This window comes from Heliangelus exortis, chromosome 2 (genome assembly GCF_036169615.1).
Source record: "Heliangelus exortis chromosome 2, bHelExo1.hap1, whole genome shotgun sequence".
Classification (NCBI taxonomy): Eukaryota; Metazoa; Chordata; class Aves; order Apodiformes; family Trochilidae; genus Heliangelus; species Heliangelus exortis.
The window spans coordinates 111985873-112012805 of record NC_092423.1 but is presented as its reverse complement, the minus strand read 5'-3'; the positions used below and the strand labels follow the sequence as shown (position 1 = coordinate 112012805).

Genomic DNA, 26933 nt, shown 5'->3' with positions numbered 1-26933 from the left:
GAGAGAAGAGTGCACAGGTTTTTTACCCATCTTAACTATGGTTTGGCTCCTTTGCAGCCAACAAAATAATTTCTTCTTTTTCAGAGCTAGACTACTGAATTCTAAAATTACTGCCTGCAGACTTTCTTTCTTGTAGGGAGACTTTATGACTGTATCACACAGCTACTCTAAATGCCATGCACAACTTTCTCCACAAATCTCTCTGGTCTGGAGTTCCAACATTACAGAACTTGATTTTTTTTATATGACAGAGCAAGCTGTATCTCACATTTTACTTTGTCTTCTGCTCCCCAAATTTGCAATTCTCTGGGCTTCTAAATTGTCATAAAGACATATGTTACCATCCTTGTAGAAAATGCACAGAGGTATATAGGAAAATAATTTCAGAATATAGGATAGACTATTTAAAAGCCTCTATTTTCCTTCTTGTTTCTAGAATCACAGTTCCAATTAATTCCATTAGTGCCTTTCAACAAGCAAGCACTATTAATCATACTGTCTCTGATCTGTGGAATTAAGCACCACCAATTATTTTCATAGAATTATAGAACCAGCTGGGTTGGAAAGCACCTCAGATCAAGTCCAACCCTTGACCCACTACCACTGTGGTTACCAGACCATGGCACTGAGTGCCACATTCAGTCTCTTCTTAAAATCCTCCAGGGATGGAGAAACCACCACCTGCCTGGGCAGCCCATTCCATTTCAATGGGTTGTATCAAATAGTTCTCCCTTTTACGTGGGTTTGGTTTTTTCCCCCACATTTCGGACCAGTATTAGCCTTTCTGTTCAGCTCCATCAGTGTAACAGAACATTGCTATTACATCATTCTTGTAATCTTTTTCTGAGCAATTTAGTACAAACAGTTTTCTTTGGAATATGATATCCTATCCTTGATCCCATAATTGTGTTTTTTTCCCCTCCATTGATGTCTAATAATTGATGTAACATAACCTTCCAAGCAGAGACAGAGAGGTAATCCATCACAAAGTACATATCCACTGAATATCCTGGTTTTATGTTAGCAGACTGCTTCTTGCAAGAGAACACTTTGTTTTTCATTCATTATTATAATTCCCTAATTATTTTTTCCAGTTCCATTTCTTCTGAACAGTTTTATGTAATTCAGTACTTGAAATCTGAGCTAAGTTGTGTATTTTGTCATATACTAAAGAACACTATTTTTTCCATTACATGATTGAAGGAGCATAGCTCTTATAATCAAGAGGATTCTCTGGCAAAGCCACTGGGGGTTTGAAGCTCTCAGAAACAGGTGACTGATGATTAGAGAACTTCATAATATTTTAAATCTCTTCAGTTTTGATTCACACAGGCCTTCTCCAAAGACATCATGCCCAACATAAATAAAGGTTTGTAAAATTTCTAGTGCATGTTTAAATTAAAATCATAAAATTATTCTACCTAAAAGGGTGTGGTCAAAGCATCAAGTGGTAAAATTCAGCTGCACAGCTTTCTTTCAGGAATACCTGCATTCCTTCTATTTGTTGTTTGGAAAATCAATGGAGTATTGCATTATGTGATTTAAATTTTTCTGTCACCCTCATGGCTCTTAACACAAAATACATTCCGTAACTGTGTTTTTATTAACAGTCCAACTTGCAGAGCTTTTAATGCTCACATCATACTGCCTGTGCTAGTGCTCGGAGAATAGTTCTGGGGACCCAAATCCCACAGTCTGTCTGTTGATGTATCTTTATATTTTATGATTCTCTGGATTACAGAATGTACACGACACACTAGGACTCTTCAAAGGCATGCTCTGACAATTTACTCTCTAAATAACCAAGAAATACTGCCAACTGGGAGAAAGATATATATATACACTTTACAAATTTACTCATTCCACATGAGATCAGCAATTGATTCCTCTCATCATCAGAATATTAAGGGAAAAGATTCTACTATTGAACTGTCAGTTTATTTTCATGTTCCCAGACATTTTTTAATGTGTTTGTTCATTGGAGATGACATGGTTTCTTGCCATGCTATCATCTCCAGTGCCAGAGCTACAAGCAGCTTCAATAACATTGACACATTCACCTCTCAATTTTTTTATTAGAAGTAAGGTGATATAATTAAGTTTATTCTTATTTAAGAAGCTCACCCACTATACTACAGATGCCTGAGACCACTGAAATCCAACAACTGTGCATGATAACATGATGCTATCTGATCTCTTTTAACAATTTATTCTTTCTCCTTGCTAGTTGCACTTAAACTATACCAGTTCTTTCATAGGAATGGGTTAGAAATATTTTTGATCAAATGGTTATTCTGAATACAATACACATCTGTGCATATATTTGTCAGAGAGCACCTGGAAAATTAGGAATTTACATGCCTTACTGTCCTCATTGTGCAATAAATGAATTTCTGTGATCAAAATAAGCTTACTGTTTAAAAACCCACTTATAACACAAAATATTTTGGTCTTTTTACCACACTACATTACTAAGGACATTTGCCTAGGACCAGAATATTGAAGGGGGTTGTTAAAAGTTCATTCACTCCTGCTTGTTGGAAAGCTAAATTCACAGCCTGTCCTCTTTGTGATACTGTGCTCAAGCCTCCAGCGTTTTGCTGCAGTGAAGAACATGAGAGAACAAGACCAAAGCTTTTCTACTCTTCTAATAAGTCTTAGTAAAAACAAAGAAAGGGAGAGTAAAAAAAAGAGAGTAAAAAAAAAAAAAACAACTAGGTTTATTAGCTCAACCACCTTAGCTCAACCACAAAGGTATTTGCAGAGATATGTGTGAATCCCAAAATTCTGCTTGTATCAGCCCCACTATTCTGTTTCCTTAGAATGCCCCAAAACCTGTAAAAATTTGTAAGCAATATGGCAACGAGACAAAACTTCATGCACAGTAAGCAACGTTCAAAAAGTATTAATTTCCTCATACAAGCTTCAAAAACATAAAATGGACATAAATAGCTGCAGGGCAAATACAGGCAATAATCCAAAATCAATCCAAAATATGAACAAGCATCTCGAAAGCTGTTGGGTAGAAGCATCAACAGATATTATAGTACCCAGGGTGGTAGACTGTGAGGGACAACCACGACTGACACATGCTTTCTCCTAACATGGTACTCAGTGCTGAAATTAGGCTATCTTAACAAGGAATAAATGCCATTGCAGAAACTGCCAACAAGTCTGCTTTGTGGAATGCTGCTTGCCAAAATTTAGCCAGCTGGTATGGTTACTCCATAGATAGATTCTGCCTTCATTGATCTCTTCAGTTCATGTCGATGGTTTAGGAAAGTCTTTTTTTGACTTTTGGGGGGTTTTGTGTGTTTCCTGTCTGTTTTCTGATAAGCAGATGCTTTTTCTTTTCTTTAACAAGTGCCATTTATCTTTTCATTTACTGCCTGTAAAGTTCTTAAATTGCTTTAGGTTGTTATTTAAATTAAAAATTCAGCCCGAATCATGTCATTATGATGAATCTTTGACAACATTTTCTAAGTGTGGTTTTGCCACTGTTTTCAGAATGTTTATAGCAGCCATTGAAAACTATTTCTGAGCTTTATAAAATTGCCTTGAATTGCAAGCTATTTCTTTTATCTCACTTGCTAGAAGGTGCACTTCATGCCAATCAACAGAATTTGCAGTGACTTAGCCTAGAAAGCCAGGACAGAATTTAAATATTAAGATGTCTCAGATGAATCCTCTCAAAGCAGCAGGATGTGTGTCAGGTGTACAGGTAGTAAAGACTACATTAGGGATGATTTTAATACTGGCCATGTATATGCTGTTGCTTCAGGGTTCATCACACTTTGATATGCGTGAATGCATTCTCCTGTGATTTATGATTATCCAAAAAAATCCTCTGCCTGCTGGCGTGAGAGACAGAACTATTTTGGGGAAGAGTGGAGACTGCTTTACAGAGACTGAAATAAGATAGGAAAAAAAGTCCATTTATGTCCTTTGGGAATACTTCCCAATGCTTCATATTCCGCATTCTCAAATAATTGTATATTGCCTTTTGTATACTCTGCAACCAGAAAGCTTCAGACAGTTAAAAAAAATGCAAGATGAGCTGATGAATGCAATAATTTACACAAAGAGGACTGTTTTTCTCTGTGCTACACACAGTGACATTTCAGAGAATACTGCAACTGGCTGTATTAGAACAGGACTGCAATCAGAACTTGACCCAAGATCTAAAGTCATATCATTCCATCTTTGTAAATAAATACATCATCTGTACCAGCCAAACTAACATTCCATTAACATTCCATATAAATATATATATATATATATTTGCATATATATATATTTATATATATATATATATATATATAGACTGGAGAGGAATATCATTATAAAACCTGTGTAGTAGAGTATATTTATGATTTATGACTTACAATGAATTCATCTGTTGCTCTGGGTAAAAAGCACACTTGTCCTGGGGTTTGTGGAGAAAGCAGAAGCTCATCACTTTTGCCCTTTGACCCATAAATCACAAGGGTCCTTTTACACTCCTGAGGCCTTGGGGAATCTCCATCTGTTTTAACCTGCACTCTCCACTGTTGTGCTAAACAAAAGAAAAAAATCACATTTTTAGTGGCACTGGCAGAGTTTAATGTAAGTTTTTGTTATTATTACTACAAATAATTTAAAGATTACTATGAACTTATATCATATTTTATAAAATTAGGGAAATAAACATCCCTTTCTTGAAGATAATTATGTTAAACAGGACTTGAGAAACATAAGGCAACACTTAGAAGTGGGTGTGTAAGCAGAAATCAATACCCAGGAAGCAGGAAAAGCAATATTTGGCTTGGCTTTTGCATCCTTTATTAGAAAATAGTTTTTTTAATTGCAGTAATTAATTTTTAAATTTTTGTTCTTAAAGTATGCATATGTAACACAAAGTAGAATAGTAGCATTTTGAAGACTCCATGATCCATTTTTAAGAACTCTAGGCTAATACATAACAAGTTAAACAAGGAAACTTAAACACGTGTTCTAACCTGATTTGTCATGTTCTGTCTACTCCTTTGTCACATCACATCATTCATTAATGGTCAATGTAAAATTTAATGAACTCCACATAAATGTTGACCTTAGCTCATGCCTTGAGCCTTTCAGAGATTCTTTTTGGTAGGTGACCTGTACTCACAACAATGTCTGAAGTCCAGAATACAACCAATAAGATACAGAAAACCATTCCATGTGTGGAAAAACTATTGTGTCTTAGATGGACAGTATAGATTACAAAGTTATTTAACTGCTTGAATGTGAATCTTTCCCCAAATTCAAATTAAGTATTTTTAGAAAGGACATTCAGTCCTGCATGGCAAAAAAAAAATAGTGAAAATGCCTGTGTTTAGACTGTGACCAGTACTGTGACAATATGGTAATTTGCTAATGGGATTAATAAAAAGGAGAACTGTTTTGTGATTGCTTGCAGGCCTACAATGCAAAGTGCTGAAAAAGTAAAATTTAGAACACTTTAAATCAGAAATAAATTGAATGTTATACCTTTTCTTACAGTAATGTGCATTTTTACCCTCTTTTTTCCCCTTCACTTGCTTTGAGATTGACATTAAATGAAAAACTGATCCAGTTTTCTTGGTTTATGATTTTTCCCCTGTTTCACATTCTTTTCTTTGGCTAATTCTCATTTCTCCCTTGCTACAGAAGCTTTTTCTGCATTACATCTGACTGTTCCCTGCCTTTTCTGGGCTCAGCTACAAAACAGCAGGCAAATACTCATCTCACAGTCAGTCTGCTGAGTAACACACTAGCTGAAAGGATCTTTCCATCTGAACTCATTTTTGAGGTCATTTCCAGGAATGAGTCAGATGTAGTATGTGGAAGATCCACACTTTGCCTAATGAGGAACTTATTGTTTGATATATATGCCAGCCTTGAATTTTATCTGCTTGTGCCAGGTCGGCATGTGGTACCCTTCAGGGTGTCACTTGGTGAAGTCAAGCATCATTTGAGCTTCTGCTGTTCCTGCACACTCCAAGGGTTTATGAGCAGATTCAAATTTTTACAAAGACTCCCAACATATCCCTGAGCCTCTTATCCTCTCCAACAATGCCCCATTTTGAAGGCTGTCCCAGGAACACTGCGGAGGAGAAATTAAGATAATTTTGGATTACTGTGTTTGCCAGGTGAGCTATTTTTCTTCCTCTCTGTGTTATCCCTCTCCCTCAGCAGAGAGATAGTCCCGAGTTAAGAGAAAGCACAGATGCATAACTGCCTATTCTTGCTCAAAGAGGCCACATGTTTGAAGAAGGTTTTTCAGGCAAGGTGAACTTTTTTTAATTAATAACCATGGCTGTGTTTTTAATTACTATTTCAGAAGAAAGTCTAAGACACCAGTTGGGAGTTTTCCAGTAAATAAATCAGTGGTTAACATTTTTAAGGCCTTTTAGCATCTGTGACTGTTTTTTTCTCCTACATTTAATTTTAATGCTTCTGAAATTCAGTAACTGAGCTAACCCAGACTGACTGCATTATCTTTCAGTTTAGCAAATTAATTTAACCTGCTCATGCCAGAATAAGAAATAAAATGTTTTGCCTTAGACAGCTACTCCAAACAGGATAATGATAACAAATTGAGTTCAATGATTTCTGTATCTTGTCAGGATATTCTGAAACCCTCAGTAAATTCTGAAAATCAAATAGCTGGGCTTGAGTAGTTTGTCTGCATTTCATATGAGTGGCCACATTAAAAAAGAGAGTTTTTCCCAGTTACTACCCTGTTAGCTTCCTTTCAGAGTGTTTAGTGTGTTAGTATATTATTTTACTTTTAGCTTATGTATACAGCTATAGTATTTTTCTTTGAGACATCAGTATAACGACTGCTAAAATGAATGGTGGGGAAAGCAGACTTCTGCAGGAAAAAAGGCAGAATTCTTCCAATTCTAAAATAATATAACGACTTTCTTGTACTTTCACATTACAGGGATGTATCCAGCTGTATGTTAGAAGCAGAAAGTGTTTCCTTTCAGAAAGCATTTTAGCCACTGGTTTGTAATATTAAAGGTCCTTTCAGCCAACTTGTGAAAATCAAACTTGCAATGACTTCTGCATATAGCAAACTGGACAAGGTAAAACAAACTCAATATTTTGTAATATAATTAAGAAAACTAAAAAAGGAAGAATTTCCTCCCTCCCCTATTTTTCAAGTGTGGACAATGTATGTGTTTTAGGACGGTTGCCACCAATGTTTCAGTGCATTATTAGTTTTATTTACTGTATTTTGCTATTTTGTTTTTTTTTAAACTAGAATTGCATTCACACTTTGTTAGATGGAGGAGAAGGTTGTTTACTTCCCAGAGATCGTAGAAATTTATGTTGTCTTGAGACAGAACATTAAGTCTTATTTTCTTAGGAAACTTAGCTTCCACCTGGCAGTAGATGGTCATCACTTTTTGAAAACAGGACCAACCGTTTAACATCTGGGAAGTATGTGATTATTCTTCCCACATTAGCAAATACTGGCAAGATAGGGAATAATTTTAAAAAGAAAGGAAGTAATGGCATAATTTACTGCCTATTTTCTCTTATGAATTTTCTGTATGCCTTAATACCAAGAACTTTAACACCTAGAGTCAAGAACTTTAACACCTAGAGCTCCTTTTAACTGACTAAAATGTGGACAACATTGGAACACACTACAACTTGACTCTGCATTGGGAGAACATTTTTTATTACATTCTATTATGATACTCCACTTGTTTTGAGACAGAGAAGGAAAAGATAAGATGGAAGGCAGAAGTAGCAAAATTTGCCCATGATGCAGGAAACATTTAGGGCAACATAAAGCCTCATTTGCCCTCCAAACAACTACATCATTTGAGAGATGAGAGCAGATATCCACCTTCCCTACCACAGCAATGGTCTTTGTCTTTTTCTCTTGCATCAAATATACAAGGTGGAATCACGAGAATACAAATAAATCTGGTTTTATGCTTGATTTGCCAGAGCCTCACCATAATCTTCAGATGTACAAAGGCTTCTGGAAAAACTTGATATGAGCACACTGTGCTTTGGCAGAATGCAAAGCCAGCAGCAGCGTTCACAGCAATCTGGGATTTATGCTTCATTAAAGCTGGTGTGATGCCAGCCTTGCTGAAGAAGGACAGAGAACCTTCAACTAACCCACTAAACAATGGTAATTTTCAAATTCTCTTCTTTGCCTAAGTCATTGAACATTTACTAACCTTATACAAAAAGAACAAGATATCTGCCCACTGGAGTGACTTACTGCCTTGTTTTGTAACCTTTGTTATGCACCTTACCTAAACACATTGATCTTATTTGGGAAATCTCCAAACACAAATGAATTATGCCAATCAATTTTTTGTTACTTTCCCTGAAACCCACTTGTAACATTCAACTTCTTTAGAATATGACCAAGGAAGTGCCTAAAATATTAACTCCCTAAAATCAACACTGCTGCTTGCCTCTTATTCAGCAAATGTATTAATGGAACGTTTCTGTTTCCACTGTGAGTGGTACTGTTTATTGTTACTATCTGCTCTACCATGTGAAAACTTCACTGCTACAACTGCTGGGAGAATTTAAGGCAATTACTTTTTCTTCCAAGACTCTCCATCTCTAGAATTTCCTCTTACCAGCTCTAAACTTAGCACTGTCATGATGCTTGACACAGAACTGAGTACATGACACCTTTCTGAACCTCTTGTGATTGTTACCCTCCTATAAATCTCTCTTTTCACATGCAAGGTCTGTGAGGTAAGTAGCACAGCAACACAGTGTAAACAATCCTGAGATCAGTCCTACTTATCATATTTTTACATAAGGCATTACAAAGCACATTCTCTCACCTATCTCAGATCCTCCCTGGAATGCGTCCCTGGGTAAAGACAGCTAAAGGGCGACTCAAGCTAAGCTGATGCAGAGTTAATTGGCAGAACAGTTCCTAAAAATGTTCTTCTCTTTTATACTTCTATTATTAAGAACTTTTGATCTCCACCTAAGAAATCAGCACATACTCTCCTGGACATCTTGACAGTGTGACATTTCAAAGATTGATTAAGAATAAACCACTCCTTTCTCCTCATCCCCAATACATGGTGCCTAATCCCTCTTGACAAGCACAGACTCTCAGCAGCCTGTGCATCTGTGCCCTGTTTATTATAGCACAATAAAGAATGTAGCTGCACTGGAAAATAAAAAACTCAGATGAGCAATAAAATATAATCTGTTTTCTGAACATATGGTGAAATAGATATTATGGTATTGTATTATGTTATATTATGGTTGCATCTCTGGACTGTGCGCTTAGCAGAATGCAAAACAAGGCTCCCTTGTAAAAATCAAAGGTCTCTGTGGGAAAGCCTTTGCCTATGGAGTTAATTAGTCTCCTCTTGTCAAATTTACATTACCGTGGAACAAAAAAGGTGTTGGCTAAACTGTTTGTTTAAATGCAAATTATTTTATTTCCACAGAAACTGGAATAAGATTGAGAGATGAGGACTCACCCTGCAGAAGGCAAGTCACTGTTTCCAGAGTAAAGCAAATGTAACCATTAGTATTTTTGTTCCTCTCACACAGTTCTGAGATACAATTACACAGAATATTCACTTATAGATAGGTGTTCATAACGTTACCTCTGTCAGTCTGTTTTTCTTCTCCAGTTAGGGAGAAACACGGAGATGGTGTCTCAAATTGTAAAAATTACTGATTATTACACTGATGGGGCTGTCTTTGCTGGCATAAATTAGACAGCTAGGTATGAAGTTTTTCATAAAAATAATTTTACTTATTCAAGCAGATTTAGTCAACTGAATACATATACTACATTTAGCTTCAATAACAGATCTGGAGGTTAAGCCTGCTTTATTTCTAGCTGCTTCAGGAATACCCTGATGGATTTTGACCTGAAAATGCTTCCACTGACACTTCACAACACATTTTTCAGTTCAGTGATGTTTGTTTCAGGACCTGTCCCCATGTATTAAATGATGGTGACATCGGGATAAACAAAACAACACTTGAATCTCTTAGAGGAATCCCTGGCTGATTTCAGAACAGAATAATAGAAATACAAATAAAATCATAAATGCTTTATGAGCAGAATGTTCTTCTCAATTCCTAGCAAAGTCATAGTCCTTTACGTAGACCACTGTTAGCCAATTTGTCTGCATTTTCTTTCACACTCACTTGTTTACATATGAGGTCACTCGCTCACCTATTTATCACTTAACACTGATTTACAGATTAAATTCAGACAGCAAATACAATGGTGTAGAAAAAAAACCCCACTTACTTTTAAGGAATGCATCCTTTGAGTTGACATCCTCTGAAAAATGAACAGAAAAAAATAGGTGACCAAGCTTTATTATCACTTTTCTTCTTAAATTACAGTTTTATTCACAAGGGTTCCTCATTAATAATTAGGCATTAAGTATATACCATGTTTTTGTAATACAGATATTCTTTAGAAAAATACTTACTATTGGCAATTAGCTCCCTCTCAGTTTTCCCATCATCTTGGTATTCATCTAACCACCTTTAATTGGAAAAACAAAAATAATAAAATTAATAAAAATTATCAGTATATTACAAGTGATCTGACAATTACCTTCTCTCTCCCACAGTACTTTTTAAATACCTTTTTTTAAAATTATCCCTTGAATCTATTTCCTAGATTGAATTTTCTTTCATACATTCATCATAGTTGGTCTTATTCAAATTAGGAGGATTTGGCTCACTCTGCTCTGGGAGAACAGGAATTTTCATGGTAGCTGTATGGAGTAGTACAGCACTATATGAAGTATTTTATATGAAACACTAAGTATTTACAGGATCAGAGACTCAGTGGTACACTCAGAGGAGTCATATAATCTGCAGTAGCTATTTATATTTATTCTATTTTAAATTATATATAGCCATTGCAGTTGTGTAAGTTTCTAAAGCTTCTGTAGATCTGCAGCAATGAACTGAACCTCTCTTTTTGCTTTCCATTTCTTTTATACTGATGAATATACAGATCTTTCCTGAAATATCATTTCACTACAGACACAAAACCATACTCCTTGAATCGATCCCACTTGCTGTTATAATAACACTTCTCAGCTTCTAACAACCTTGCTTATTTAAAAAGAAACAAATATGTGCTCACTTCTATTCTATTGGCTCCACATTGATGTTGCATTTGTTTAAACACGAGTCCATCATATCTTTCACTTCTTGTGTATAGCAAAACCCTGTAAATAAATCTTATATGCATGAACTCTTATCTCCACTGGATTTCAACTATTGCTGCAATAAATATCTTGATTAACTTTTATTACCTATCTCCTCATTCTGTCCTAAACAGTTTCTAAAAATAGAATGGAAACCTTGACATATCAGCAGCACATGTGCACTGCAGGCAAACAATCACAGGACTCTTCTAGCTGTGTATTTTGTGTCTCTATTCTTTTCCTAAGAGTTTAAATTTTATTTATTTCTTTTTGACATGGCAGTTTTATAGAGAGCCCAAATGTCTTCATTAAGTATCTCTCCTTTTAGAGGTCTCATAAAATCTCCTTGTAATTAAAGAAACAATTGCCTCATTCATCTACTCTTCCAATAATTATCTTTAATGCACGTGAAACCAATTAAAAAGCCTGACAGACAAAAAGGAAAACTAAATAAAAAACCTGATCATTGGAATAATAGTTCTGAGAGGACTAAAGGGTTCATAAATGGTTCTTAACTAGTAATTTCCAGGAACCTTGCAAACACACATCTTGTCTTTTTGTAAGCTTTTACTGGACCCCTAAAGATTTTCAAGGTATTAAGGCATGGTTCTCAAAATAATATGGAAATCATTACAGCCATATAGCTCAAACTTATAAATTCCAGAAACTGCATACTAGAGAACATAATTAGCTGGGTCTAAATTACATTTTTTCAAATTTTTTCTATGGTATTGTATATATTAATTTAGAAATAACACACACAAATCCTTACTTTTGTGTTTTGTCTTTTTGTTTGTCTGCTTGCTGGTTTTTGTGGGGTTTTTTGGTGGGTCTTTTTGGGTTTTGGTGTTTTTTTGGTTTTTTTGTTTTTTTGTTATAGCCATATGATTCAGCTCAATTACTGCCGAAAGATTAGGCTGCAGCTGTCTCAGGTAATAAAAATGTTTGGAAAAATAGGTTGTATAGTAATTGTTAGAACTGAGAGAGTTAAACACTTTCCAATTTTGCCCACGGCAGCAACATTCTGGACATAGTTAAGACAGACAAATAGAAGCTAATTAAATGAAAGAATTGCTGTAACTCTCCTTTAGAAAAAAATTTAAAGGTCTTTCCAAAGATTTCCAGGATGTATTTCAAGTTTTCAGTGACTGAGAAAGAGAAACTGACCAAAATCAATACAGCTAAATCTTGACAGACAGTACTTTTCAAAAGACCGGGAACCAAAAGCTTATTTATTTTCATGTGGGATCTATATAATTTAGATAAAAGGAAGATCATTGCAACCCTTTCTCATATGCAATATTTGGCTATGACTCCCTCTAGTAGAGCAACTTTGTTCTGTGTATTCAATTTCAAAATTTTGCATCCCTTGTGTGTTGAAAAACTCAGAACAGACACATGCTTTTTCTTTTTCAATTTTTTCCTGGGTTCCTTGCAGTGTAACAAATATTTTTCCTCCATGAATGGCATACCTATTACAAGGAAATACAACCTCCTGAGCTTCCTTTCCTTCTTTATGTTTGATGACAATCTTGTCCAGAAACCACCCATTGCCTGTGTTGAAACAACAGACATTTATCATGTGAAATAACACAATTTTGAGGAATAAATTTAAAGAAAAAAGCCTATATTATCTTCTTCAAGCAGAAATACAGGTCATATTAATACAGAGCTCAGTTAAATAGATAAGACATATAAACAGAATGAAAGCTTTATCACTCTATGTCTCTCACAAGAGGAACAATGTTAATTCTTCTCTACCTTGCTCTGTTTTAATTTTGAGAGGGGTGGATTTTTTCCCTTGGAGACAAGTATATGCATACATCTGTGAACTGCCAACACCATCCCAGCCTACATCTCTTGATTCCTTGTGATCAGGCACAAAAGATGTTGGGGAAAATTTGTTTTTTGAAGTTTTTTGAAGTGAAAGCTGGAAATCTGTGTCCTCTGTGAGTGAGGTTGTTATTGCATATGTAAAAGTTATGATTAACAAAATATTAAGACTTCTCTCATTTGCAAGTGGATTGGGACTTCAGCCTTGGAGGGGCTTTTCATGTACAGGTGCCAGTAACTGGGAAAAATGAGGATCTAAGGATCCAGAGCCAGCTTTCTGTGTTAGGTCATGGGCTAGCAGTAGAAACAGTCAGCAAGATATGTGTTGCTTGAGGACATTGCAGAACAGAGTATGGTAAAAATGCTTTTCTCATCTAGTATCAGTGTGGGCTTAAACTGCTTTAAAAATCCTTCTCTTCAATTGTCTTCTTCATAGCCAGTAATCTGGAAATATATGAGCAGTATTGGCACGGTCAGTGCTTTTGAATGCAAGTTTTCAATTCATTTACACAATTCCAGAGATACACACCATAAGGGCCTGTGTCAAAAATCTGACCCATCACAAAATTCTCTTTTTTTCTAAAAAAGTTATAAGCTGAAAGCAATGTCACTCACTGGCGCAGCTCCACATTGGCTTGCACAGGTTAAATAACCAAATCTTCTAATGTTGCCCAAAGCAGCAAGGACAATACACTATAACTACATAAAATTAGTTTGGTAGTAAAGTAGGTGTTGAATATATTTAATTCTATTCTTACCAGTTTTCACTCTTTCTCTCTTTGTCTAATGAAGGATTGTATTATCTGCATGAGCAAAGCTTCAATGAGTTTTCAATATGCAAACAAATAGCGCTTTCTTATAAATAAACTTGAAACAAAGAGCAGAATGACAGTATTTGAAATTAAATTTGTGTCCTTTTTGCTCTCAATTACCACTGTTTCTCACTGTCCAGTCACAGTGACCAGCCTGCAGGAAGGCTTTTTATCACTGCAAGACCTTCTGTCACATTTTGTATAAAGGATGCAATATAAATCAAGTGCACTGTGTTCAAAAAGGACCAGAGAACAGATTAGTCTCTAGAAAGTTAAATCCTACCTGGACCAGCTCCATCATGGCTAATCAGAACTTTCTCCAAGTCCCCCAGTGAGACAGCCTTTATGCAGAAAATATCCATCTGTGGAACCATACAAGGAAAATTACAAAGTCCTGGAACACAGCTATTGCTTTGACTATAGCAATATGAAATAATCTACTTTTTCTCTTTTCTTTTTCTAAAATGTATATAAGTGTTTTATATTGATCCTTGCCAGTCAGTGAGTATCTTTTAATGCTTTCTAAGGTGAATAACACTTGAAAATTACTCCACAGAGACAACACTCAATTCCTTCGGCGTAACACAACGATTAGTTGCAAAGAATTATTTGGTAATCTCTGTAACATTTTTTATCCCTATCCACCTCACCAAAACTGGAATAAGGATTTAGAACTTGATTCTAAAATTCTCACAGTGATCCGTTCAGGAGAGCAAACATGTTATCACTAACGTTTTATCTATATGTGCAATACAAATAAGCAAGAGTACTCAAATTCTACTATGCAATGCTCTTAGTAAATGATTGATCCAGCACATTATTCATAAATTATTAAATTATTCACGTTATGTAATTCTGTAAGTGATATTGGGCAAGAAAAACACATAAGAAAATGGCAAAGTGCTTGAATAAAACTTGTAAATAGAAAGATATTTACTCTTGAAAAGCAGTTTGCTAGCCATAATTTACTCCTATTGATCAGAAGCAACAATGGTTTTACTTCACCTGTCCCCGTCGAAATTTTACGTGATTATTCTTAGATCTATGGAGCTTCCTTTTGCCAGCATCTCCTCTTGTGCCAATGAGGTTGATGTATACGTTAGCATCTGTTTCAGCACCAAGTTTAGCACCAGTGTATACATGAACCTCATACACCAACACTAGAAGAAGAAAAAGCTTGATATTATCTTGATATTATCCTTGCAGTTTGCACATGATTCAAAAAGTTTTACCACCACTATTTTTCCAGAAGACCGTACTGACTTTCAAGTTTGGAAGTAGCAGCACCTATCCAAGGATTTGGCACATCCAGGCTCAATTCTTGCTATTCTCTCCACAAAAAAATATAAAAATATGAAAATACCAAGCTTAAAAAAAAACAACATTGTGGTGAATATAGCTGTGTATTGCTCAACAAAGCAGCCCATCAAGCAAGTGTTCCCTAGTGCTCCAAGTTCTTCTCTTACTCCTTGTTGAGTGTTCACAATTTCAAGACCTAATTTTCCAAGTCTTTCTTCAATAGCTGGGTGCCTGGACACAGTTTCCAGCAATAGCTCCATTGTGCTGGAACCAGGACATTTTTAACCTCCAGATTTTCTGGGATATTAAACTTCATTTCATCTTAGCAGGTGAACAGAAATAATTAATCCTGGGGGTTTCAGATTTTCACCCCACATGCAATGGTGGGGAAGCAGATGAATGGAGCTCTCTCATTTAGAAAAAGTGGACACTTAACTTGCTTCATCATTAGTGGATGCTAATACTTTTTAAACTGCTCTCATGTGAAATATATTTACAACTTTTTAATACCTCTGCTTCTAGGCTAGACTGAAGTCTTACATACAAAAAAAAATCTTATATTTGAAGAATTCTGGAATATAATTAAGAGATACCATCGCAGGATATTTTGCATCACACTAATACTTGTAATTATCCACATAGGCAAATTTCTATTTAAAAAAATGAGAGTATAGAATGTTTATATTATTACTACTTATATAAAAAGTTTGGTATCTATATTACACCTACAAATAATTTACATAATGAGAATTTCAAAATTTTAGTTGCTATAAACACAATTTTAAAGCACATTCAAGGCTCTTTTTAGAGAAGCTCTTTAACGATAAATGATTACAGCAAGAAAATACCAACAAGTTCTTTCATTTCTGGAGGGAGGCCAAACCAAATAGATTAAGTACAGGACACACCAGAACAGAGTAAGAGATAATTATAACACAACACAGAGATATTAACAGATAAATAAATGACAGTTCCCTTTGTAGCACTGTGCATCTCTGTGGTAACCAGATAGATGGTAATGATTTAATCAAATACAGCTTACTATTGCCACGAGCCTAAATAAATCAGACCTGTTTCTCAGCATATTCTGTGTAGTCTTTCTAAGGCCCTTTGGCCTTAAAACTTACCAAAAACATTCACACATCACCAGCCCTGACATTTTTTTCAGAGAACTATATCCTTTTGAGTTGACGTTTTTTTCTTTTTTATATTTTTTTCTGAAATTTTTTGCTTGTAACTAGTTGCACAATGATCCTTTTTTATGTTTAATCACTGATTCTTTACAATATTCACTGCTTCATTCTGTATACAGTTTGCCTGTTACACCTATGTGTCAAACAGTGCTGCCTATCAGTGACATCATTATCATTCTATTAATGTAAAGAGAATTCTATTAAAAAAATCCATTGTTCTAAATTATTATACTGGCTCCCTATTCCTTTGTAGAGGCCTAGGACTTTTTAAATAAAAACTTTATATTAAGGGCTATTTTCCACTTCACAAGAAGAGAACAGAGTAAAAGCCGTGGTAAACTTAGAAATACCAAAGTGCTGCCCTGCAGTTTAAAAATTCATGTGAATAGCTGTGATTTGAGTCTAATTGGGAAAACACATGATGATTCAGATGATATATTACTGTAAAGAATATTTGACTAACAGCACAAGGATGATATCAAACTTGCTAGAAGGTATTTGGTGTCATATGCCATTACATACCTTGATACGAAGGATTTACCAGTGATTTAGGGGCACTGTAAGAGTGCAAGAATTTTATAGGGGTAAGATGGCCTGGCCACAGCTAGTGTTCTGTTTTGGGGAGGAAAAGAGTGGGGTAAAATGATCAGTTCAAGCTTTTACAGAACTAGAAAGTATCTGGAAGTGGTTGTTCCATGGTTACACTGGCTTTTGGACATCCTGCCCTGAAAGAAACATGAAGAGCTGTCATATGCTCACAGGATATGGCTGGGGAACACATGATCTAAAATACACATCACATACATGGCAAAAGCTCCTTTGCAGGGTTTCTTATTGCCACTTCTCTCCACGTGTCACCTTCCTCCTTGTCTTCTGCAAGCCAGCACTCTATGGGGAGACAAATCTCTTCATCAGAAAGAGGGATTACTCGTTCAAGTCTGACTTCCTCCAGGTACCAACTGGGATCATTTCCAGTGTTGTCATGGCCAATGCGGATTTTATACAGCTGCCCAAGATCTCTAAGATTAATCTGCAATGATAAAAAAAAAAAAAAAAAAGTAAAAAAAAAAAAAATTAAAAAGCCCTGAATTTTAATAACAAATTGTAACATTGTCTTTTAGCAATCTTTCTTATACCGAGTATGCAAGCTAAATGTGCAGCTAACATAACCTAGAGTAATGTTTTTTCTTAGAAAATTAAACCTTGGTATACAAAGAATCCCAGAGCAACTCAGCAAAAGCCTATAGAGTAGTCTGCAAGTGTAATTATATTGACTTCAGTACCATACTATTTCAAGTGACTAAAGGGCTCAAACAGTCCCATCTGGTTTTAGATCTCTTGACAGAATCCACTCTGTAGTGTTATAATGTAAATCTCTATTTCTAGACAAATAACAAGGAGAAGTACCTTCTGTCATTGTTGCATGAAATACGGTGTTTTGCAGTTATACTGTCACCATCAGCAGATCCCTATTAACTATTCCCACCACTTACCAGTGTGCTGTGGCCCACTTTTGTGTTTGTCTTCTATCTTTATGTGCACTGGTGTCAGGGTTAACTGTTTCTGTAAGTGCTGACGCCACACTGCAGCAAATTTAAACAATAAAACATGACTATGTCACATTGAATACTGCAGCCCTGAAATAAGAGCCACTTCGTTTTAGGCTGCAGAAGTTTTTAAGCAAAGCTGATGGCAGGAACCCAAGCATAAAAGTAGGGCTAACCATTTCCATTTTCAGTGCTGTGCTTGAAAGCTTGTGATATTGGGGAAAAAAATCAGAAAGGAAAAAAAAATATATTGTTTCTCTTACCCTTATACCATTTTTGTATTGTGTAACATCAAAACAAAAAGCAAACTAACAAAAAAATGGATTGACAAAGAATTAATATCAACAATACCCCAGTAGTCTGCATCACCAAAAAGGGTGAACTAAGATTTGTGTTTGAAGGTCCATTGCCTCTGTTCTGGAAGGCAATACTAATAAGTCTGGACCAGAGTGGGGGTTTCCCCTTCAATGTTTTCTGCTAAAGAAGACTACAAGGCAATGCTTCTTTTCTCTCTGGAGCTGGGAAATGTCAGAGACACTAATGACACTTTCACTCTTTCTTTGAACTGTTTTCCTAAGCAATGACACACAGGCTAGGGTAACACTGACATTTCTTGGTCACAAGGACCATCACAGAAGAGATTCTTGCAGCTTGAATTGAACAGACTTTCCTTGCACCCCTGAGCCAGCCTGGCATAACTATGTCTCAGGATGGTACCATGACACATATGCTGGTGGTATAAAGACTGAAAAGTCACACTTATGGCCAAAGTAGTAGGTTTCCTTATATTAAAACAGTATGTTAAAGTAAGAGGTGCTAACTGATGGTGAAGTTATAACATTAATGCAATAAACCCATGTACTTCAGAACTGCAGCAGCAGACAAAAACCTCTCTGAAACTAACCACAAATGTAGCCAGGACATGGGCTAACTTGCCATTATAACCCCTCCACACAGCTACAAAGCAGAGAGCTCTGCAGAGGACAAGTGTCTGCTAAGGTTACCTTGCAAATAAATACAATATATTAGAGCTCTCACATTTCATTGTGAACTGAATAAACTATAGTACCGGCAAACAGCAAAGGTGATGGTATCCTCATATCCAGGCACTGGCTGCTATGTGTGGTGTCGAAGCATTAAAGTTATTTACTAAATTACTTTTGTAAAACATTCAACCTTTGTGATCTTACGCTCATGATTTGATTCTGGCCTAAATCCTGCTGAAAGGGGAGCAGCACTGCCACCTGTGCATATAATATTCATTACCATGACACTGGGTCAGGACCAGGAAGCTCTGTCCAAGATCCTCTTTTGTGTACTGAAGCATCTATCTATTCATTTGGCTATGAAGCAAACAGAAACAATACTGAAAAAAAAATCCTGCACATCTATAGTGAGTTCACTGAAAAATGAAGTAAAAACTTTATTAGTTATCTTAATTTTATTTATCATATTATGCTAAAGTGCATTTTCTCATAAGGAAATCTAAAGTGGGAGATTATGTTTCCAGCTTAATCTGCAAAGGGTTTCAACACTGTATCATAGGATCATAGTATAGTTTGGGTAGGAAGAGATATTTAAAAGTAATTAGTCCAATCCCCCTGCACTGAGGGGGAGCAGGGACATCTTCAACTAGAGCAAATTGCTCAGAGTCCTGCCCAATCTGACCTTGAATGTTTCTGGGAATGGGTCTTCTACCACCTCCTTGGACAACTTGTTCCTGTGTCTTACTCTTCTCATTGTATACAATTTCTTCCCCATATTTAGTTTAAACTTACCCTGTTTTTGTCTGAAACTGTTACCCTTTGTCCTTTTGCAACAAATCCTGTTAAGAGTTTGTCCCCACCTTCTTTTCGGCCCTCTTCAGGTACTAAAAGGCTGCAATAAGGTTTCTCTGGAGCCTGTCCTTCTCCAAGCTGAACCTCTACTCTCTCAGCCTATTGTCATTGCAGGCACCCCATTCCTCTGATAACTTTTGTGACACCCCCCCGGGACCTGCTCCAACAGCTTGACATCTTTCAGGTCCTGAGAACCCCATAATACTGCAAGTGGGGCCTCACCAGAGAGGAATAGAGGCACAGAATCTCCTCCCATCACCAGCTGGCCACAGTGTAGCTGATGTTTGGTAGACCTGGAGAGGAGAACTCACAAAAGTAAGCAGAGGTAATAACCAAACAAGAAAATTAAATAAAACAAAAACCAACTAAAAACCCCAAACAAACAAAAGAAGCAATTTGGAAAAGAAGGAGAGGGAACACCACATCACAGAAACACAGAATTACCTTGATTGGAAAAGGCCTTCAAGATCATTCAGTCCAGCCATTAACCAACATTGACAAGCACTTAATTAAGCCATATCCTGAAGCACTATATCTATAGGGCTCTTAAATACCTCCAGGAATGATGACTCTACCACTGCCCTGGGCAGCCTGTTCCAATGCCTGAGACATCCACATTACCATGCAGGGACTTCCTATTATTGAATAAACAACACAGCAAACCATCATACCTAATGAAATGGAATTTCAAGAAAGATCAGCACAGGACAGAAAGCTCTGTACAGATGGCTAGGATTTCTCCAGGAGATGTTCCGAGGTGGAACAATTCCATTAGATTCATTGAAGTTTGTTTAGCATCTCTAAACAGTCCTGTGTTTGTGTCTTTCTATACTTCCAATCTTTCCCTGACATACACACTCCAGAAGAGGATGCATTATAACAAAACTAAGGAAGTTATGCCTATGCTGTAGATGGCAATTTGTCCAAAGGGTCAAGTCATACATATTTGCTTGGTTACAACACAAAGGAAAAGTTGGAAGTGAACTTGTCAACTAGACTCACAAATTACAAATGGTAAGCTATGCGGGACATAAAAGTAATGCCATGTTTCTGAGACTGAAAGCTCTCAATAACTAAAAACACAAAACAGTGTGAAACTAACAACTTGCTCAATTATATTTCTCTTTCTGGCCAATTCTTTATGGGTGTTCTTGAGGGAGAAAAACATGTTTACTCTTAGTTGGAAATTAAGTCAAGAATATCAATGGCAGAAAGCAAATCAACCATATACGATGTTCCAGAAGACATAATACAATTAAATTTTTTTTAATAGTTCCTGTTTTAGTTTTGGGGGTTGTAACAATTCATCTTGCTGTCAGATCAGATATCACAATGGTCTCTCAGTTACCAAGTCAGTATTGACTTGGTAATGTTACTTTTTGTCAATTGGAATCCTGTCAAATGTATGTCAGATTTTGCCCTTGCAGTGAAATGCAGATGAAAATACTCTCATCTTTCACCAACATAAACACTGTATCTTGAGGTTGCTCCTTCATTTTCAGTATTGGTTAAATTGCCTTGAATTTCTGTATGATTTGAACATAATGTGATATTTATAAATCTACTTTTGCAAAAAGAAAATTCTGTAAAAAGTTGTAGAGCAAAGTTGACTTTGTTGTCCTCATACACCTGTTTACAAAAGCATTAATCTATCTGTTCCATATTCTGGTACCAGGGCTGCAAGAGCAGATTCCATTTTATATGACAACAGCCTTCCTGTCAGAATTGCGGTAAATGGCCATACAAAGAAGAAAGGATGGGTCCAGGATTTTAAAAAATCACTCTGGAATCAGAAAACCAGATTCTATTCCTGGATTTGCTTTAGGCTTCCTGAGAAACATTACATAATTCACAGGTTCTCTTTGCTTCACTGAACTATTCAAGGACAACACCTACATATTTCTCACAGGGACACTGCAAAGCTGCCTTCACGAATTTTGAGATCCTTGGTAGAAGATAGAAGCCCAAAATTCTGTATTTTTTTTCTAAATGTCTCCGTTCATTTTGGGTTAGTTGTTATTTTTCCATAACTTAATTGACAGATCAAAAATTGCCAGTTGTAATTCTCCTAGCTATCTTTGTAAAGTTAGTGCTTCTACTCAAGAACAATATCATTACCCAGTCTCTCACACAGTCAGTCATTTGATTTTTCTTCCTACTAATGGAACTTGTGCAGTCAGAATAAGGGGGGAATAACAACAAACTGTTTAGCAAATACACTGCTAAATACACAACTGAAGAAGGTAGTAAATATAACAAAGACATTGGTCCACTACAGTGTACCTGGGCATTGCAGGAACTTAAACTTCCTAAACAACAAGAACACAAGGAGATGTGTTTAGCAACTGCACACCTGAGTTAGCACAGGTGTCTTTCAGACTGATCAGTCCTGCTTCCCAAGGCACAATGATGCTGGTGAGCACCAAACAGCAGTGCTGTGGCAAAAGTAGCATCTTGAGGTTTAATCCTCACTGGCCTCTGCAGCAGAGCATTGACAACATCATCAGACCAAGGCTCAAACCTCTGTTTACACCCTTAAGCAAGTTTGCAGATGACACTAAGTTGGGTGGGAGTGTTGCTCTGCTTGAGGGTACAAAGGCTTTGCAGAGGGACCTGAACAGCCTGGATTGATGGAATAGTATGAAATTTGACAAGGCCAAGTGTCCAAGGCCAAAGGACCTGGGGATTTTGGTCAGTAGCTGGCTGAATATGAGCCAGCAGTTTTGCCCAGGTGGCCAAGAAGGCCAATGGCATTCAGGCTTGTATCAGAAATGGTGTGGCCAGCAGGACTAGGGAAGAGATCATCCCCCTGTACTTGGCCCTGGTGAGGCCCCACCTCTCATTTTGTGTTCATTTTTGGGCACCTCACTACAAGAAAGAGATTGAGGTGCTGGAGTGTCCAGAGAAGGGAAACCAAGCTGATTGGAAGGTCTGGAGCACAAGTCTCATGACTGGAACTGGTATTTAGCCTGGAGAGATGGAGGCTGGGGTGAGATCTTGTATCTCTCTACATATACCTGAAAGATGGTTGTAGAGTGGTGGGTGTTGGTGTCCTCTTCCTAGTATCAGGCAACAGGACAAGAAGTGGCCTCAAGTTGTGCCAGAGGTTTAGGTTGGATGTCAGAGGGAATTTCTTCACTGAAAGGGTTATTAAACACTGGAACAGGCTGCCCAGGGAGGTGGTTGAATCACCATGCCTGGAGGCTTAAAAGACATTTAAATATGCTGTTTAGGAATACAATTTAGCATTGGAATTGATAGAGTTAAGTAATGGTTGGACTCAATGATCTTAAAAGTCTTTTCCAACCAGAAAGATTCTGTGATTTTGTGATTGAGTTTGGGGGTACAAGGCTGCCATTCTGGTGTGGCTTATATCAGCCATATGTAGAACATAAGTAAAATCTGTAGTCCTTGGGAGGTAACAGACAAGGACATAGAAACACAGTATCTCATTAAGGAATCTAGATCACAAACATCAGATATACTGATCTTCTTATGATTGCCTATTGAAAGATCTTCTGACAAATGCCAAGCTCATGCTCTTCACAGCAAAAAGTTTTATAAAACTCTTGAATCATCATTTATAGTTAACTTGTTTGAATCTGAAACTCCTTCTGATGCTTTAACAGATTTGTGCTAAATTCTCTGATAACCTCTGAAGAGGATGGACCTCTTACAGACCTGCTTACATGTGAGATTGTCAGCACTCAATAATATCATTGTGTGCACAATTATAGTAGCAATTCTATTCTTTTTGTAGTATTATTCTTCGCTTTTCCAGGTAATGTTATCCATAGTCATTATATTTTATAGTCTCAGTACCAACAAATATTATGGAAAAACCTGTCCACCACTTTCAAAGTGGTCATTTTCAAACAGAGGTAGCTTTGCTTCAGCCATACCCACACTCAAAACATATTTGAGCAGTTAAACAAGATTAGTCTGCTAATCAATACAATTATATGCTTAGCTCAATGCTACTATTTATTTTTTGTACAAGCATAGGTCTAATTTCTCTTCTTGCCAAAGAACATTTTTGTTAAACTTGGCCTTACTTTTTGAAATTGAAGCTTAACAAAGCTCATGTTTTAAAATTTGTCTCTAAGCATAAATTGAAATCTGGGTTTATCAGCAAGAAGTTCTTCCTAAAGAGGGTGCAAGGACTGAATTTGAATTCTGTTTCTAAACGAGCTATGCAAATTCTCTTTTCAGTCCATAGCATACCCATGATAATTTGAGTGGAGTTAATATTACCTATTTTCATGCACCTGAGATGTTTAACTAAGTGAAAAGTGAAGCAAGAGTTCCTTGCCTTAACAAGAGACTGTTCAATGAAATGATACTTCAGTAAAATGATGGAAAAAATATATGGTAATGACCCTATTTCTCTTTTGTACACTGGAATAAGCCAAATAATGCCACTGTATTCCCACTATACAGAAAGTACCCTGTGATCTCCTTGAAATAAAGTCAGGCTAGCAGGAAAATCATTTGGATAAGTCAACACTTCAGAAGCAGCTACATCAAAATCCCAGTGTCTGACAGAAACACTGGAGACTGTGCTTGACAGACAGTTAAGAATTTCATGTAAGGCCACTTCATTAACAGAATTTCAGTGAAGCCATGTGCAGCAGTGGGATTCCCAAAAGCAAGATAAATCATTGACTGCATAAGTTTAACTTCTACAGCATATGCACATAATAAAGAAGAAGTACTTGGAAGTAGAAGATATTTTTAAATTGTGAGCATGTAGTTGTCAAATGTTGACAAAAATATAATAACTAATGTACTGGTAAAGCACCCACGGTGCTTGCATTTTCCAAATGTCTAAATCCATCCAAATTGTTAATTACAGCCAACAAATTTGGCAAAGTTACATATTAATTCAAGATTATCTCACAGTTTCTTGACAGTCACATGAAAACAGTGGATACAGATACACGTATGGATTATGATTAAAGGCTACACAAAAATCAGCATCATTTTTTTCCTACCTTATACTTTGGTCTCAACAATAAGCTGGGTAGACAAGTACTACTCATGGCACAGTGACAGTCAAACACTTTCTTTTCCAATTCACTCAAGCTCTTTTAATTCTGTAGCTAGCCCAATATCAATACTCACTCACTTGACCTTTCCATAGAGGCTAACAATGTGCTACTATTCAATAAAATGTATGCCAATTATCTGTTACCAGGTTCATCAGAGGAAGGAAATGTCACATTGCTTCTACCTGTTAAATTAGTGGTAGCAACAAGTGTGACAAATGGGAAAATGCTTTAAGGATAACATCCAAGCTTTGGGAGGCTTTTCTTTTCCTGTGTGGTTGATTAAACTATGGCAACACTAACTGTCTATGGTATAAAAGTGTACTTGAAAGTAAGCAGAAAATTCTCATATTAGGAGAAAGTAGCCACCTAGAGTTTTTTCTAACTGATCTGTGCTTTTCCAAATCAGGCCAGGAGTATTTGCTGAGGAATTAAAACGATACCTAACAGATAATGTTAATTGGGAGACAGCCTAGCACTGGCTGTAAGAAAGCTCAGTAAAAGTGAGGCCATCCAAGAAAATTTAGAAAACTTAACTTTCATCCCATGCACGCACTTCATGGCAACAGAATCGCTCTGTGGTTAGACAGGTGTAACTCATGCATGAAGAAGTGATGCATCATAAGAAAGATTATGCTGGTGGGTCCACAATAGTTTTTCAAATACTCTGAAGACATGTGAAGATTCATTTAAGAAAAGGTAAAATGTTGCCACCTCAGTCCACAATGTAAGAGTAGGGCTAGATCTCCGATTTACTCTCCTTTTGACTGTTGATTATACACTACCTGGACAGGCTAAGAACCAGCCTCTGCAATATCTGTCTGTCATCTCCCGGTAGTTTTACAATACTCAGTCATGAAGTTGTCAGCTTGGAAAAAAAAAATTACATCTAGCAATGTCTTCTCTCAAAAATGTAGGTTACTGTGAGCACATCTGACTGATTTTCTGCACTGTCTTAGCAGGCACAGAAGGATATGTTTTATATCTTCCTGACATAAAGAAAGTCAACAGCCTTCTGGCCTGCAGTAGGAAGAGTGTTGCCAGCAGATCAAGGGAGGTGATTATTTCCTTCTACTCAGCCCTGATGAGACACATGAGGAGTGCTGTGTCCAATTCTGGGCTCCACAGTACTAAAGACATAGATATACTGGGAAGAATCCTGTAGAAGGACATGAATATGATTAAGGTACTGGAGCATCTCTCACGTAAGGAAAGGCTGGGAGAGCTGGGACTGTTTAGCCCGGAGAGAATCACAGTCATAGAATTGGCTGGGTTGGAAGGGACCTCTGAGATCATCAAGTCCAACCCTTGATCCACTACCGCTGCAGTTACCAGACCATGGCACTGAGTGCCACATCCAGTCTCTTCTTAAATATCTCCAGGGACGGAGAATCCACTACTTCCCTGGGCAGCCCATTCCAATGCCTGATCACCCTCTCAGTATAGAATCATAGAATCATAGAATCCTAGGGGTTGGAAGGGACCTCAAAAGATCATCTAATCCAACCCCCCCTGCCAGAGCAGGGCCACCTAGAGTACATCGCCTAGGAACGTGTCCAGGCGGGTTTTAAAGAAATTCTTTCTAATATCCAACCTAAACCTCCCCTGACACATCTTGAGACCGTGCCCTCCTGTCTTGCTGAGAGTTGCCTGGGAAAAGAGACCAGCCCCTACCTGGCTACAACCTCCTTTCAGGGAGTTGTAGAGAGTGATGAGGTCTCCTCTGAGCCTCCTCTTCTCCAGGCTGAACACCCCGAGCTCCCTCAGCCTCACCTAACAGGACTTGTGCTTGAGTCCCTTCACCAGCCCAGTTGCCCTCCTTTGGACCTGCTCCAGCACCTCAATCTCCTTCCTGAACTGAGGGGCCCAGAACTGGACACAGGACTCAAGGTGTGGCCTCACCAGGGCTGAGTACAGGGGCAGAATCACTTCCTTGGACCTGCTGGCCACGCTGTTCCTGATACAGGCCAGGATGCCATTGGCCTTCTTGGCTACCTGGGCACACTGCTGGCTCATGTTCAGCTTCCTGTCAATCCAGACTCCCAGGTCCCTCTCTGTCTGGCTGCTCTCCAACCACTCTGTGCCCAGCCTGGAGCTCCCCATGGGGTTGTTGTGGCCAAAGTGCAGGACCCAGCACTTGGCCTTGTTGAACCTCATCCCATTGG

At 37.3% G+C, this 26933-nt stretch overlaps 1 protein-coding gene across 1 annotated transcript in view; it reads right to left on the bottom strand.

Annotated features, from left to right (window-relative positions):
* Positions 1-26933, bottom strand: part of RP1 (RP1 axonemal microtubule associated) — a 168579-nt gene that overhangs the window by 69811 nt on the left and 71835 nt on the right. The window contains exons 25-31 of the mRNA XM_071737560.1: positions 17140-17365; positions 14849-15003; positions 14127-14205; positions 12671-12752; positions 10467-10522; positions 10280-10312; positions 4386-4555 (exon numbers count right to left, since the gene is read on the bottom strand). Of these exons, the coding sequence (XP_071593661.1) occupies positions 4386-4555; positions 10280-10312; positions 10467-10522; positions 12671-12752; positions 14127-14205; positions 14849-15003; positions 17140-17365 (801 nt within the window). The remainder of the gene's footprint in view (positions 1-4385; positions 4556-10279; positions 10313-10466; positions 10523-12670; positions 12753-14126; positions 14206-14848; positions 15004-17139; positions 17366-26933) is intronic.